The 16236-nt window shown below is 47.6% G+C and overlaps 1 protein-coding gene across 6 annotated transcripts in view; it reads left to right on the forward strand.

The window, feature by feature from the left end:
• Window positions 1–16236, forward strand: part of ZMYM3 (zinc finger MYM-type containing 3) — a 32102-nt gene that overhangs the window by 1622 nt on the left and 14244 nt on the right. For 5 of the 6 annotated variants that reach the window (XM_040083870.2, XM_040083876.2, XM_040083871.2 and 2 more), the window contains exons 2-9: window positions 8426–9322; window positions 9998–10041; window positions 10436–10508; window positions 11297–11588; window positions 12022–12199; window positions 12944–13156; window positions 13726–13876; window positions 14406–14521. In XM_040083870.2, coding sequence (XP_039939804.1) covers window positions 8440–9322; window positions 9998–10041; window positions 10436–10508; window positions 11297–11588; window positions 12022–12199; window positions 12944–13156; window positions 13726–13876; window positions 14406–14521 — 1950 coding nt within the window. In that variant the 5' untranslated portion in view covers window positions 8426–8439. Of the gene's footprint in view, window positions 1–88; window positions 688–8425; window positions 9323–9997; window positions 10042–10435; window positions 10509–11296; window positions 11589–12021; window positions 12200–12943; window positions 13157–13725; window positions 13877–14405; window positions 14522–16236 lie in introns of those variants that run through there. The other variant, XM_040083874.2, reaches the window with a different exon arrangement.

Below are 16236 nucleotides of genomic sequence, written 5' to 3' on the forward strand. Positions count from 1 at the left end.
AGCAGGGCCTGTCCTTGCTGTGCTGAGCAGTGGCAGCAAACAGCCCTGGCACCCTGTGCCCCAAAGCTCTGCCCTGGCACCCGCCGGGGCTCTGCTGTCCCTGTGTCCTCAGGGGCTCAGCCCTTATGGTGCTGTCACCACACGCAGGAGCGTGTGGGGTTCAGCAGCTACTGCTCTCTGAACTGGACAGCCTTTCTGACAGCCTTCCTCCTGTGTGTGGGTGACTCCGGAGCCTCCTCAAGGCCTGGTGGGTGTGTGCATCCCTGGACACCATGTGCTGCTCTCCAGGATCTGGCCCCATGAGAGAAAGGTGCAGCCCCGTGGGGCTGAAGCTGCCTTGGGCTGCTGCGAGAGGCCCCAGTCTGCTGAAGCCTCCCCATGTGGGCAGCGTAGCTGTGGCCAACGAGATGCCCTGGGGGGCATGGAGTACCTCCTGTGTGGTTTGGAGAGGTGGAGGCAGGCCTGGCCAGGCAGGGAGCTGGCTGTGCTGTGTGCCTGGCATGGGAAAAGGCCCTGGCAGTCAGATACGCTTGTGTGGGCAGAGGCAGCACTGGACGTGCTCTGTGTCAGGTGATGGTGGCTGGTAGGATTTTCAACTGAGTGCTCAGGGATGGTTCCTGGAGTCTCTTTTGATGAGGATGAGAGCTGCTTCATTTGTGCTCTCCTCTTCTCCTGCTGTGCTTCCAGGTATGGCTTTTGTTCTAGGCTGTAACTTCTTTCCCTTTCATTGCAGCTGCAATCCCCAAGAAAACTTTTAATCTGCATTTTCTCACCTAACCTTGCCTAGCCTGGGATCAAAGCTGGTGATACGAGCATAGCCTTGTTATTATTGTGAGCTCAACCTTATTAAAGGAATATCCACAGCCTGCAGAGCTGTAATGACTAACCTGAGCCTCGCAGCTCCATAGTGCATATTTGCACAACCTCTTTTTCTCTCTGCACCTGCTCACATCCCTCTCACTGTGAGTGCCCTTGCTTTGGAGGATGACAGTGAGTAACACCAGATTCTTCCACGTCTCTGGCAGCTAAAACAAGGGCCCAGGCTGAGCCTGTGGCCTCACTTCAGGGGCAAAGTGTGATATCTTTATGGGTGTCTTGTGGTCAGTGATGCTGGGATGTACAACTCGGATGGACACAGATGTGCTGGCAGAAGCCTTGGTGCAGAAGGGTTATGGTCAAAGCAGTCTAAGGGCGGTATGGAATAGGCTACAGCTGTGACAATGCATTTGTTAGTTTAGCAAAGGCAGTGCTAGCAGGATTTGACTGGATTTGTGTTTTAGTCTCAGCAGAGTGTTTTATTAACTTCTTCCTCTGCTGATGGTACGCGTCAGGATATGGCAGTTTGAAACCATCCTCACAAGTCCTGCTGGCCATGGGCTCTGGTGCTGTCTCCTGGCCACTTGCTGTGAGTCTGCTCTGCTGGCCCAGCCTTGGGCAGCCCGAGGGGAGATGAGTTGGTCTCTAGACAGGGTGAAATATTGCTCTGTTCAGCACAGCCTTACCCGAGCCAGTTTGAACAGCTGTTCACGTGAGGTGAGGCCTCCCAGCGCTGAGATCCCTTTCCAGCACCTTGGTGGCAGGCACCATGCAGAGGGATCTGGGACTGTCAGTGAGGCAGAGACAGCTCACATTGTGTTTCTAGTATTTTACCTCTGCAAGGCCTCTTAGGGAAAAGTTAATGTTTTGCCCTCGAAGATACATCCTCTCATGGACTCTGCCCTTTTGTCTTCTGTCTCTTCCCTGTGCAGTAAGGTTTATTCACAGAACCACAGAGAGGTTTGGGTTGTAAGGGGCCTCTAGAAGGGTCTGGTCCAACCGACCTCCTGCTCACAGCAAAGCTGACTTGAGGCCTTGTTGTGCAGGGTTTTGTCCAGTTGGGTTCTGAGGCCCTCCAGGCAGTCTGTGGCCTGTTCCCAGGCTGCAGCACTCCTCTGGAGAATCACCTGCTGTCTATGCAGCTGTCCTCTCCAGCTGTCTGTAGCTGCTTGTGGGACGTGCCAGAACACTGTCAGGTGTTCTGATGCCTTCCTGCAGCATTTGGACAACAGGTAGAGACCTGATGACCATCTGTTTTTTATCACTTCCAGGTCTTCTGGTTTTTTTTAATCGTCTTGATATCATTAAGGCAGTTTGGACACACACTGCTCAAACATGCTGTATCTCTGAGCTTTTTCTGTTGTGCTTCTAGTAATACTTCCAAAGCTTTTTTACCCACTAAACCCCTTCCCCTGAATTAAACATTATTTTGGCTGTACAAACACCAGGAGAATTTTCTCTTGGAACATTATTTTGGCTGTACAAACACCAGGAGAATTTTCTCTTGGACTTGATGGCTGAGTGGAGTTGGTTCTTGAAGCTGAATTGCTCTCCAGGTAGCACTGCTAAGGGTGTACTTAGGCTTGTTACTCCTTTCTCTGTTGTAGGTGCTTAGGGGAAGCCTGGTCTTACAGGACGTGAGGGGATCCAAGCCATCTCAAACTGCTGCAAGGATGGCATTCTGGATGGATGAGCATGCTCCTGTTGCCTGTCATAGCATTTACTGCTATGGTTAGCAGCAGATAATGCTGAGTTTGAGGAGTGTTGTCAGTTATATTTGAAGAGTTGCAGGGAGTCTCCTGGTAAACCTAATTCCAGGCAATTCTGTGAGATTTCTGAAACAGGTCCTTCTTGCACTTTGTTGAAACTGAGGTGAAGTTTCTGGAATGCAAGCTCAAAATCCAGCTTGGTCATTCCTGCCTTTGAGGGATTTACAGGAGACTCATGGTTGTGTTTTGCAGCATCAGCTGCTCAGTGCTGGAGGATTTTGGCTCTCTGGCTTCAGGGTGACTGAGATAATACATTTGAGGCCTGCAGCCCTGAGCTGGGGCTTCTGCTGTGGGAAAATCTAGTGATGATCTTTTTTCCTGACTTTGGGACTATCAAAAAACAATTGCTGGAGTCTCGATGCTGCTGGTGAAATTCTGGAAAGGCCCTTTTTTCCCCTGTGTACCAGTTACTGTTGTGTGGACAGTCCCAGTCACACATGAGGACTGGCCTGAAGGGGATGTGGTGAAAGCTGCTGTAGTTTGCACCGATTGAGAACCAATAATACATTTGGAGGTGAGACAGTGTTTGCCAAACCCTGCCTGCAAAGCACAAGGACATGACCAGTGGCATATGTGGGAGCTGTGGCTGACTTGGAGTGAGTCACTGCATGTAAAACCTCCAAGTCACAGAGAGTTACAGATCCCATAGTTAATTGTTTAATCAAGTGTTTATGAGCTTGTCCAACTTTTATTTCCAGCTTTTTGCATCCTTGTGTGTATCTCTAAGGAGTCGTCTGCTGTAGATCGTCTTACTTCGTGATTTTTTTTGAGATGGGTTATGTCTCCCTGTTTCTTTTCAGGGAACAAAATAGATTTAACACTGGAGGGTATTTTCTAAACCATGGCTGATTCATAAAGCAGTGGGATTCTTGTTTTACAGTGTCAGAATTTTTTTTTTTTTTTTTAAACATCTCAACTCTTCCAATAACGGTTATCAGTTGTAGACAGTAACCAAGAATGAGACAGTGATGGTCTAACATGGCACTGTGTGCAAGCAGCACTGTACTGAATGTCACCAAGCGGGCTTTGTGCTCCTTGAAGACTGAGTTTGCAGCTGAGAGAGCTGCCTCGCAGTAAGTAGTAAGTAACAAAATCCTTTCTGCTCCTTTCTGGAGCATTTTGACTGGACTGAAACATGGTCCACAGTAGTGTGCTTAGTTTAGTGCTGATTCTTTGTAAATTCATTTGAATTGAAGTGACTTAGCCAATGCATAATAAAAGCTTGCAGTGTTTGAATTTAGAATGCTAACAGCTGTCCAGATAAACTCAGAGAAGTCACAGCAGAGAAGTTGGCTTCTGCTGTACTCACCACTCAAAGTATAATGTTGTTAATGAGGATATGTTGACTGAAACCATGCTGGTAGGACATGATATTACTTTCTTAATGTTTTATTGATTGAACTGTGTATTGACACTGTTGTTTTTGTTGAGAAATATTAGGTGGAGCGTTACTGTTTGTTCAAAAATTTGGCTCAAAAAATAGAAGCTTATTCCACAGCTCTGCTTAGGTGTTAAAAACCCTGTAGATGGGAGGTGGCTGAGGGTTGATTTAAGTAGTTTTTGTAGTTACTAGTTGGTTATTTTCATATTTCAAATGATCTCTAATAGTGAAAAAGATAATCCTTCAGCCTTCAAAAGTATTGAAAATCTGAATAAACATCCGTGGACGGAGGTCCAGGACAGATACCCAAGATGTTCCTTTGCTAGAGGAAAGCAGTAACTGTATGGCTGTGGGATTTTTTGTGGGCCGTAAAGACTTCTGAGATGCTCTCTTCATTGTGAGGGAGTAACAACAGCATTTTTTCTTGCTGTCTGTTTTTAATTAAATGTTTGATGGTAGATCCTCATTTCTGTAGGTAGGCCACATATTCCCCTGCTAATGGTTACCTGAGTTACAGCACCACTGATGCCTTTAATAAGCTGGCTAAAGTCCCAGGTAGTCATTTAGATGTGCTTAAGTCCTGGCAGAGATGTTGCACTTTGAACTTCCAGCTATGAGAGAAAACCCCACATGCGCCTCTTTGGCAGAAAGAGCTGGGCAGGTCTGGTAGTCACAGGTTTGGCAATCAGCGTCATGTTCTGTGCCAGTCCTGCAGGCTTGGGGAGGACCCTCAGCTGTCCCATCACTACTTTGGAAACGCTTTCTTGCTACCTGAGAAGCATCCTGCTGCAGACTGTTGTGCAAGAGACTTTACTCTTTCAGCTTGTTCTTCCCAAGGATGTATCTCTTAGTGAATACTCCAGGGTGTACTTATTCCTAAGTAAGGAGTTCCCAAATGGAGCAGTTGTGTGTGCTGCTAGGTGCAGGATTTCAGCACACTGCCTCCTCTTGGTTTGGCCAAGTCATGCTGCACTGTACTCTCCTTGCTGCCAGTTATGAGGCTAGAAAAGGAAGATTTTGAGCAGACCAGTGACCAAACCCCGGTGACTGAGCTGTGCATTAGCTGGTCCTGGAATAAGAGAGGTGATGGCTTGTGCTGGATCATTTCAGCACCTGCCAGAAACAATAAGCTATTCTCTTTCTGTTGTAGAAAGTGAGAAAATACTTTACCAGAGATAAAGTGCACGCTCTGTTTGCAGCTTAACTTACTGCGAAGCTGAGCAGAAGTCCCAGGCAAATCTGACTGCCTGAGGCAGACAGAAGTAGAGCTTCTTACCTTGCTGCAGTGGAGCAGCTCTAATTTCTTCAGATTGAGTTTAATTTTAGAGCAACCCAGAGAGCTGGAAAATACCATTCTTTCCTGCTTTGAGACCCACCTTCCTCATCCTTATCAGCTGGTAGTTGAAAGACACTATAAAGAATTCATTGTCAGGGACATTCCGTGTTCGTCAGCGTAACCTTGGGTCCAGCCTCAACTCTTAACTCCATCATTTTTCCAGATCCTTTAAAATATATCAAGAATTGACATTCATCTGCCCTGTATCACCTTGGAGCTCTGCCGCAGCAGGTCGAAAATAAACAAAAGGAAAATACTTCTAAAAATTAAATATTAAGCTGCAGGACTTAAAACCACTGGAATTTTAGGAAGTCCAAAGTATAAATTGGTTCAAAGTTGGGATTAGGCAGATTCACAGAGGATTTGCCCAGTACAGACTCTTAACAGGGACATTGTCAGTGCAGCTTAAGGAAGTGATTCTTCAGCAGCTGAGTCCTTGACTGGAGGATGTGCTGAAGGGGAACATCCTGTTAGTTGTGTTTCTTTTGCTCTCTCCCCAGGTATCCATTCTTGGTGTGAATAGAAACAGGATATTCGAGTGCATTTCACTGGACTGACTGCAGCAGTCTTTAGCTTTACACATCCTAAGGAGTGTGGTCCTTTCGTTGGACTGACTGCAGCCGTCCTCAGCTTTGCACATCCTAAGAAGAAGTTTTGGTTCCTCCTCCAGAATGTGTGAGCTGTTCTGCTGGGAGGATTCAGGCAGAGCTGATGAGAGGGGACAGGACCTCGAGCTCAGGGGACTGTGCTTCCAAGCAGAGCCTGCGAGTGAGTGCTCTTACCTCTGCAGGAAGGTCTGTCCCAGCCACACCCCCATAGTTTGGAGTTGCCTTAATCTGCAGAATACTTGTTCTCTTTAAGACTTTTCTATCAGTGAAGGACGTTGCCATTAAATCAGTTTTTTCTTGCATTGTATCACCCAAAGTTTGAAAGCTGTATTAAGGTGTACACTGTTAAAACAGATGCACTTGTAGAGTACACGAGTTACAGGAGAAGTTCATAGATTGTTGCTTGCATTATGCTCTGAGGGGGAGTGCCCAGATGGATTTCTTATGCTCTGAATGTTTCCAGGGTCTGTTTCTACCAAGCAAAGACTAAGCCAGCTGAAAGTGGGAAATAGTTTAGAAGTATCACCTTAGTAGTTCATTGCAAACTTGTGCAAACTGTCTGAGGTGATTCTGAGGGGTGTGTTAGCTTTGTTAAGTATACCTGTAAATAAATTTTCCTTCTTCATCTGGATGCCTTGAGGTTTTTTTTGCTTATTATTGTAGGGTCTGCTGTCTGTCTGTGAAACTGGGTGGGGGATATCTCTGAGCAGGAGACATTGTTCATATTCTGAGCAGCAGAATAAAAAACATGTTTATCATCTTGGGAGGGTTCTCATCTGCTTCAAATCCTTCGGACATTTCTTTCAGATGTCTTTGTTTCTATTTCACTTTGTTCTTATTTCTGTCAGCCAACCTAAAACATGTATTAGATCCTGTGTTGCTCTGGAATTAGCTTATTCTAAAAGTTTTGTCTCATCTTGTAACTGAAAGTGAACAGAAGCGCCAAAGTCTTTAGGGGTGAGACTTGCTGAGCATTTCAAAAGATTACATTTTGCTTTCGTTTCTGTTTGTGATTGTGGGAACAGTGCTTTATCTGCCACCAGGAAAGAGAAAACATTACTGTGTATTTAGATAAATTAAGGAGGCAGTGGCTTTGAAATCCAGTTGTTGCGTCTGATTTCCTTAAATTCCTATAACTTTCAGAAGTTAGGTTATGTTCTCTGTCCAAGTGTGTTCTGTTTAGTTCTGAGCAAACCGTTTGTGAGTGAGAACTTGGTTGTCCTTTCAGAGGGAAGGATATAAAAAAAGTTAAACAGCCATCATCAGTAAAATTATACCAGGCTTCCTCCTTCATTGATACAGATGAGTTATGCCCACTGTAAGCCCAAATAAACAAAAGTACTATGTCTTCTCATTCAGGGCTTAAAACAGTGCTAAATTTAGAATTGGAATTACTCTGATTGGGACGGATAGGTTGTTGCCACATCATTTGCTTCTAGTGCCTTTTTTGTAGTGTCTACTTAGAGCCTGTTTGGGGACATGATGTTACTTCAAGTCTTACACTGCCTTACCACTTGCAGACTCCAGCTCCTTCTCACCTTCCCTCTTCGTGTTTGTCAACCATTGTCTCCTTGTGGGGCTCTGATTCAGTTTTAGACCATATTACTTGCCTCATCTTGAAGCCTTGACCTTTCTGTCTTATGATAATGTCAACCCTGAGGAGCTGGGATGTTAAGTTGCCCTCTGAGGTTGGCAGTGTGCATCACACCTTGCTGTTCAAGTGCACTCTTTGTGCCCTGCAAAGTCACGCTGGTCTTTTTTCCTGACTCTGCATTGCACGCTTGTGTCTGTCTTGCTACTTGCTCTTGACTGTTTTTAACATCAGAGCTTTACCACCTTTCTTCTTGCCACTCTCTAGATCTCCTCCTGGTTCTAACTTAAGCTTTTCCAATTGTTCCCCATCTGAATATTAGCCTACGTAGGTTTGGGGCTGTGCAGTCGCTGTAGTTATACTGTAACATTGTTTATATCTGTCCTCTGACAAGATTAATGCATGTTGTCATCCTGTACCTTATTAAGACTCACACTTCAGGGCTTAAAGGAGTTATTTCTACCTCTTTGTTTAAGAGAAAAAAGGTATTTTATAAATTAAAAATGTGCTAGCTCCATAAGAACAGATCAGGAGAAAGGACAGACCAGGTTATTTGGATAGAGAAGAAGGCAGTGCTGGGGTTATTACCACAGAACATTGATGTGGAGCCTCGTGAATTGGTGCTCGAGCCATTTCTGATACCCCAATGTGTCACTCAGTGTAAGCAAGTCTCTTTGCTGTGCTTTGGTGAGGTGTGTGAGGGCTGTAGAGTTCCCAAAGGTCTGTTAAACCAAATTACTGCACCCTGCTGCTGACATTTGTACCCTCACAAGTGGAGGTGATTCACCTGCTGGTGTCTGCTGGTTATGGCCTGGCAGCATTCCTGGGCCTTGTTTTACTCCAGCAGTGTTCAGAAGAGTGGACAGTTCATGTTCTATGTTAGACTGCTTTTCATTAACTTGCAAGTCTCTCTCTCATTTCCAGTTGCCATCTTCTAAATGGATTCCAGTGAATTTTCAGGATCTTTGGACCCCCTGTCCTTGCCTGACAAACCGCTCATTGGTGATCTCCCTGCTGACATGGAGTTTGGTGAAGATCTCCTGGGCTCCCAAACAGCTTCTACCCAGGAAGTTTCAGTTCTTCAGCCCCCTGGCTGGGATCAATCCAAGCAGATGACTGCAGATGAGGACTTGGACCTTGTAGTGAAAGCGGACAGCGTGTCTGAACTAAATAAATCAAATGACCGTGTTCTAGATAAACCTGTTGTCTTGGATATGCTGGAGAAACCTGGTGTCTTAGATGAATTGGGTAAAACTTCTGACTTGGTGGAACTAGATAAACCAGAGGGTGTGGATGGGCTGTGTAAGGCACAACCTTCCCAGGACGTGGAGGGTGGACCAGCAGATTCCTCTGCCCTGTCTAGAGAAGCTGTTGACCCAGACAAAGGGAAAGAAGGGGAGGATGCACCAAAAAATTGTTCTGGGGATGTAAAGGAAGATGGTGCTGCTGCTACTCCTGCCCTGTCTGGTGACACTGTCCCTGAATCACCCCAACGACCTGTCCCTGACTCCAGGGACCTCAGCAGTGCCCCAGCCACAGAAGAAACCACAGCACAGTCCTCGAGTCCCACAGTGCCCCCACCCCAACTCAGTCTTAAACAAACAAAGAAGATGAAGTTGAAGGCACCAAGGAAAAACTCACCTGTGCAGAGGGAAGGGCTGGCAGGGGAGGCAGAGGTGCAACTGAGCCCAGACAACAGAACTGCAGCTTTGCCCCCTGAGCCTGTGGAGCAAAAACGGGCAGAGGAAGGAGGTGATAGTGGGAAGAACTCACTTAAAGAGAACAGTGTACTCAAAGCACAGGAAGCCTTACCACCAACAGGTAAGTTGTTGGCTCAGCAGAACCTGGCTTCCTTTTGCTCAGGAGTTCATCCAGCTGCACACTGCTGAAGCTGGAGTCTGCTCTGCATTCCAGCTCATCCCCTGCTATAGAAATAGCCATGGTCTTCTGATGGTCTAGATTTGGGCAAAACCACATCTGTAAAGGGAATGTTCTAGTGTGCACAAGCTCTTGCTCTGGCTTTCATGGCTTTAACTGAATTTTGGTGCTTTTGGAAGCAAGGAGCTTCCCCAGTAAAGCTGTGGCTGCACATCAGCTTAGCTCTCACTGCTCATCACTGGAGTCTTGGCTGGCACTGAGGATCACCAGCAGGTGTTTTCCAATATGCAAAGTCCCTCTGCCCAAGCTGGCCATCTCCAGGAGATGCTCAGTCTCGGTCAGAAGCAGTTGGAGGTAACTGCCCACCCAGCCTGCCTGCCCTGTGCAGGGAGGTCTCCCCCTTACAGGGGTCCCCCCAAGCTGTGTGTTTGGATCTGTAACTACAGGTGGTGGGTTTAGGAGCCTTCCACCACCAGAACGGTACCTGATAGCCAGGACAGGCTGAGGCTTCATGTGCTGACTGACACAAAGGGTGGCTACATTTGGAAAACACCTGTGCTCTTCTGTTGGAGCAAAGCAGGATGTTAGATGCAAGCTTCTTCTGTGCTTCTGTTCCAGGAGGAAGCCTGTCTGGGAAGGGAAGCGAGCTGCCAGCTGAGAAGGTGAGGAGAATGCAGTCAAGTATGTATGGTACAGGAGCACAGAGCGTGGCTGGCTGTTGTCACACTCTGAGGGACACCGGCTGTCTTGTCAGCCCTCTGGAGAGGAGTTTGTATGACTCCTGTGACAGAACGACCTCTGTGCACTGCCACTGTGCTGTAATGTGGCTTCAGTGTGTTCCTGCTACCCTCAGTGGAAATACCATTGTCATAAGCCTACTTCCCCCTCGCGTCTATCTTGCCAGCTCTGATCAGGTATCCGTGGAGTTTTATCCATTTTCAGCCTAGGTATTGGGAAACCAAATCCCAGAAGTTGGAACTTCACCATAATCTGTGACATTTATCTATGGTTGTCCTAGCTGATAGTTGGCCTAACTATTTTCTGGATGTCTTCTAGGAGCAGAAAAGAAGCGAACGACCCAGAAGATCAGAAGCTGCCCGGCCTGAAACTGTGAACTCCTCTGAGAGCAGTGAGTAACTGGGATTGGCCCATCCCTGTTTTCAGCCAGAGAGAATGGCCCAGATCCATTGAGGGCAGGTAGTTCATGGTGTGAGTACAGTGGGAATTCTGGAACTTCTCTGCAGGCTTTCCTTCTACACAGGACAGGTCCTTTCAGCCCACAAGTCTTCATCCTGGGGTACTTGCCTTGCTTTCTCAGGGCACTTAGGTCAAAACAGGGAGTGTTGTGGTAGTTTTACAGTGGTGTGTGGGCACCAAGCACTAGCAGGATGAGACTTGAGGGTGTTCCCAGGAAATCCATCTTCCATCTCCTCACCAAGGAACTTTCTTCCTTTCTATGAGAGTAGGTTGCATCTTGAAGATTTTCCTGGAGAGCTACATGAAGTGTCTATTCTTTGGGATATTTGGGATATTGAATATATAGTCACCCTGCCATTCCCTAGTATTTGTGTGTTGCTCCTTTATTGCTTGCCTGTGCTAGAATCTGGTGATCAGCACGTTCCCTAACAGTTCTTACAGGGTAGAAGTTCACACTTTGGGCTTCTGCTCAACCTTGGCCTATCATGACTTCCTAGACAGTAATTGTATTTAAGCCTGGTTTGTTTAAAAACTTCTTGATTCATCTCCAGTTACAACAGAATTTCCTTTAAGGGTCCCTTTATCATTCCACCCAGACAGGAACAAAGTACATAGAGGGGCTCTATAGAGAGGTGACTCAGAAATCCCAGCGTGTGTCTCACAGCAGAGTTTCTCACTTCCTAATGAGGGGTTTTCTGATCTTCCTCTGCTGCTTTGCAGTTCCAGTCTCTGATGAGGACTCTGATGCCATGGTGGATGACCCCAACGACGAGGATTTCGTTCCTTTCCGTACGCGGCGCTCCACTCGGATGTCCCTGCGCGCTCAGATGGCGCAGCGCGCCGCCCGCTCCACCTTCACCAAGATGACGTGTGCCAACTGCCGGACCCCGCTGCAGAAGGGCCAGACTGCCTACCAGAGAAAAGGGCTTCCTCAGCTCTTCTGCTCCAGCTCCTGTCTCACCACCTTCTCAAAAAAACCGCCTGGCAAGAAGATATGCACCTTCTGCAAAAAGTGTGTGTTCGTTCCCCTTTCCTCGGTGCTCCCGTGCTTGTGACCCCACTCACCTGCTCCACAGCTCTCCTGCCACTCCCCTTCCTATGGCCCTCGTTCACCCACATCACTCCTGCCCACTGCCAGCTGCTACTCCGTGTCTTCTTTCACACACTGCCCGACCCGTGCTCCCTACACCCCTTCCACATTCTTGTTTTCCCTGCCTGTTCCCAGACTTAGTGCCCCATATTCCAGCCTCCCCTCAAAACAACCTCCTGCATGCTCTGTCTTCAGACACCACTCCCCTGGGCCAGGACAGAAGGTGCTGTGAGACAGCTCTTTCCAGTTTTATGGGACACCAGAAAGTCCTGTGCATTGCAGTGAGCCATCTTGTCCCTTTGTGGCAGGACACACATGTCCCTGTGGCACTAACACATCCCTTCCTGATCCCCAGGGAGATCTGGAACACCAAGGACTCCGTGGTTGCCCAGATTGGTTCAGGTGGCTCTTTCCATGAGTTCTGCACCTCTGTCTGCCTTTCCCTCTACGAGGCCCAGCAGCACAGACCAGCACCTCAGTCTGCAGATGCCTCGGACACCAGCCGCTGCAGTGTTTGCCACAAACCTGGCGAGGTAAACAAATCCCTTGTCCTTGCCATGTCCGGGATGAAGTGCACAGGACCTGCAGCACTTAGTCTTGGTCAAGACCAGTCATTTGCCAGGTTTTCCTGTGGTGTGAGGCCTCAGCCCCTGAGCTGGCTTGGGCTCGCTCCCAAGCTTTTCCTTGCCCTGAAGCTCACTGCTTCCTGCCATTCTGCTGTCCCAGTTGCTCCTCTGACTTTTGGCAAGGGAAGCCACGCTGAGTCCACACCAGCTTCCAGTGTGGATGCAGAATGTGAGAGATCAGGCAGCAGCAGCACTGTTACAATATCCGTGAAACTAAGTCACATAACCTTCTCACACTGGCCTGAGAATCATGGCCTGAGAATTTGTGAGGAGAAATCTAAACAGTCCTTGAAGAAGAAAAATAACTTCTGCAGGTGTTGTTTGTCTCCTTGTTGTTTACTTGCAAGAAACAGTCGAGGGGTGTTGATGCTAACTGTCCAATGATGGTGATGTGTTGGTTTGTTGCCCAGTGAACTTCTACTCTCTTGTACCTGTCTATAAAAGAGGACTTTGAAGAGTAAAGATCGCTTTCACTTGCTTCTAAGCTGGAGAGTCCCTGTTGTTATTATCGCCGTCCCTAACACAATAGCTACATTCCAGTATGGCACTTCCCAGAGTTTTAATGCCTGTCATCCTGAGAGCTGTGCCTGTAGCTGCACTGGAGGGAGGCCTGTGGTGGTTTGGGGAGTGACAGCAGTGATGTCTCTGCAGATCCAGCACGAGGTCAGCAATGGGAGCGTGGTTCACCGCATCTGCAGCGACGCCTGCTTCACCAAGTTCCGGGCCACCAAGGGGCTGAAAACGAACTGCTGTGACAACTGTGGACTTTATATCTACAACAAGGGCTTGCCCCTGGAGTACCTCTTCCATGAAGGCCAGCAAAAACGCTTTTGCAACTCTGCGTGTCTCAACAGTTACAAGAAGGTGTGTGGGGGCAGCTGCCTGGGCTGAGGGGTTCTCTGTGGGCACACAGCAACTTTGCTTGGTGTGGCACAGAGCATTTTATTAAATAGCAGGTGACCCAAATCCCCTTGGTCTTTTACTGCTGACAAAGCAGTTAAAATATTGCTGTGGGGAAGCTCCGAAGGAGGCAAACAGAATTGATTTTATCTGAATGGGGCCCACCATGGACCCAAGCATGGGTGAGAAAGTCAGAGAGCTGATGGTAAAAGGACACTGGTATACGCAGTAAGCATGGACTGGCTAAAGCTATGCTGGATATGTTCCTGTCACCTGAGCAGTCTTACTTAACTGTCTTGAAGGGATTACCAAACTCTGTATTCCTGCCAGGCTGCCCTTGAAATGAGAAGCTGAGTGCCAAAGGCAGCTTTTTCTGCTGCCACCACCTGAATCTGCAGACTGTGAGCCTGTCCCTGGCATCAGGACTGCAGGAGAGCAGTCCTGTGGATGCAGCAGTGGTGTTGGGATGTGGTAGCTGGACCTTGCCAGCTGTGATGGTCTCCTGGAAGCTCTGTTCTGCTCTGTGTTTGCAGAAGAACACCCGGGTCTACCCCTGCATGTGGTGCAAGACGCTGTGCAAGAACTTTGACATGCTGCCCAACGTGGATCGCAGTGGCAAGATGGGTCTGTTCTGCTCCATTTGCTGCACTACCTCCCACAAAGTGAAGCAGTCAGGCTTAGTTGGTAAGAGCACCTGTGTAGAGGGAATCATCACCTCTCCACTCTGAATTCCTTCCTTGGTATTGTTTATTGCTTGTGAATGGGACTGAAAAGAAGGTAAAAGCCTGGGGAAGAGTCCAGTGAGACAAGTGGAAGTGCAGAGGGAAGAACCCTTGCAGTATGTAGACATCTTAATACAGAGGCTAGTGTACATTGCTGTTCTTGAGAATGCAGGGAGCAGCTGTAGTGCTGGATCGTGCTGGCATTGCCTTTTCTATTACTGGTGTATCCAGGAGTGGACAAGTATTGCAGCCTGTTTTGTCCAAATTCCTGCAGAGCCAGGGTGACTTCCTTGAACCACTCTGCTGTCTGTCTGTTTAACATTTCTGTCCTAGCAGAATCTGGTACTCCTAAGTTTCCTGGTGCTCTCGTGCCTTGCTTTTTGATACTAGCTTGACAGACTGAGGATGAGTGAGTAGCTTGCATGCCATCCTCAGAATCCAGTGCCACGTCCTGTGCTGCTGCCCTCACCAATTCCTATCTGTTTCATCAGGTCCCCCTAGACCCTGCAGCTTCTGCAGAAAGAGTTTATCTGAACCCTGCTATTACAACAAGACAGACCGGGTTGTCTACCAGTTCTGCAGCCCCAGCTGCTGGACCAAATTCCAGGTACTGAAATATCCTTCATGCTGGGCTGGGCCGTGGAGCTCATGCCTCCTTTCACTCTAAGCAGGGGCTCCACTTTCCTTGAGCTCCTCAGGGAGGGTTCCTAAGAAAGTCTCTTCTGGAGCACAGGAGTTGCAGTGAATTGCTCCAGTCTCAGTCTTGGCCCTATCTCCCCCATCCTCCTTTGGGATGAGGTGGGCTGTAATTCACTCCTGTCTGTCAGGTTCTGCCCAGCAGGAGGGCAGTGCAGAGCTGTGCTGCATGAGTGGTTTGAGATAGAGTGGCCTTATGAGAGCGCAAACAAATGCACAAGTAAGCCAGCAAAGCACAAGTGCACACCTGATAGCTGAGTGGAAAGGGGCAGAGCTGCCCTCTCAGCCAGGTGTCACTGAGAAATGTGAATCTTCCAGGATGTGTTGTCTAAAAATTTACAACTAGCAGGCCTGGATACCTCTTGTTTAATAAGCCTCAAAAGCTTGACTTTGATTTTTGATCTTCTGATGTTAAGTTTCAGCATATGTGAGATGTCTGTGGGATTCATAGGCAACTTCAAGAATATTGGTTTTGTACAGTTGTCAAAGAAAGTAGCAGCCAGGAAGACATGAGAAACTTAGGCCAGGACATGTCTTGGGCAGCTGACAAAACGTAGAGAATCTAGAGGTAAGGGTTAGTCACTGACAGTTGCAGCATTTCATTTTGGACTTTGGTTTGTTTGGGTTTTGGGGTTTTTTGGGGGGGGTAGAGCATTTGGTTTGTTGGTCGGGGTTTTCTGGTGGGTTTCCCTTTGTTTCTTTTTGTTTGGTTGGCTGGGTTTTTTATGAATCCTTGATGTAATCCTTCACTGAGATCACAAATAGTATGAATAATGTAGCTGTAGAGTTTTTAGCGTTGTGGACATCACAAGACTAGAATCATAGAACAGTTTGGGTTGAAAGGGACCTTTAGATGTCATCTGAGCCAACCTCCCCTGCAGTGAGCAGGGACATCTTTGACTAGATCTGGTTGCTCAGAGCCCTGTCCAGTCTGACCTTGAATATTTCCAGGGTTAGGTGCCAGTGTTTCACCATCCTCATGGTAAAAAGACTTTATAGCTAATCTATATATACTCTCTTTTACATCAAAACTATTACCCCTTGTCCTATTGCAGCAGGCTCTGCTAAAATGTGCTTACACCTTGCTTACAAGCCCCCTTTAAGTACTGAAAGGCCACAATAAGGTCTCCCCAGAGCCTTCTCTTCTCCAAGCTGAGTAATTCCAACTCTCAGCCTTTCTTGATGAGAGAACTGTTCCAATCCTCTGGTCATTTTTGTGGCCCTCCTCTGGACTCTCTCCAACAGGTCCATGGGGCCCCCAGAGCTGGAGGCAGCACTGCAGTGGGGTCTGACCAGGGTGGAGCAGAAGGGCAGAATCTTCTCCTTTGACCTGCTGGTCATGCTGCTTTTTGAGCAGCCCAGGACACACTTGGCTTTCTGGGCTGTGAGCTCATGTTGCCAGCTAATGCTAATGTGCTGGCTGTGTTGGCACCTCCTGTCCTCCATGTGCCTCAGCACAGCTTCTGGAAGGATCTGTTCCACGATTTTCACAGGCACAGCACAGTTCAGTTGTTTCCTCATTTTAGAAATGGTTGCAGTGTTTCACCTTTTCCCAACTCGGACTTCATTAGTTCACCTAACTTGAAATATTGCCATATAAAATCAGCATTGTAAACATATGAATAA

This window comes from Hirundo rustica, chromosome 21, assembly GCF_015227805.2.
Source record: "Hirundo rustica isolate bHirRus1 chromosome 21, bHirRus1.pri.v3, whole genome shotgun sequence".
Taxonomy (NCBI): Eukaryota; Metazoa; Chordata; class Aves; order Passeriformes; family Hirundinidae; genus Hirundo; species Hirundo rustica.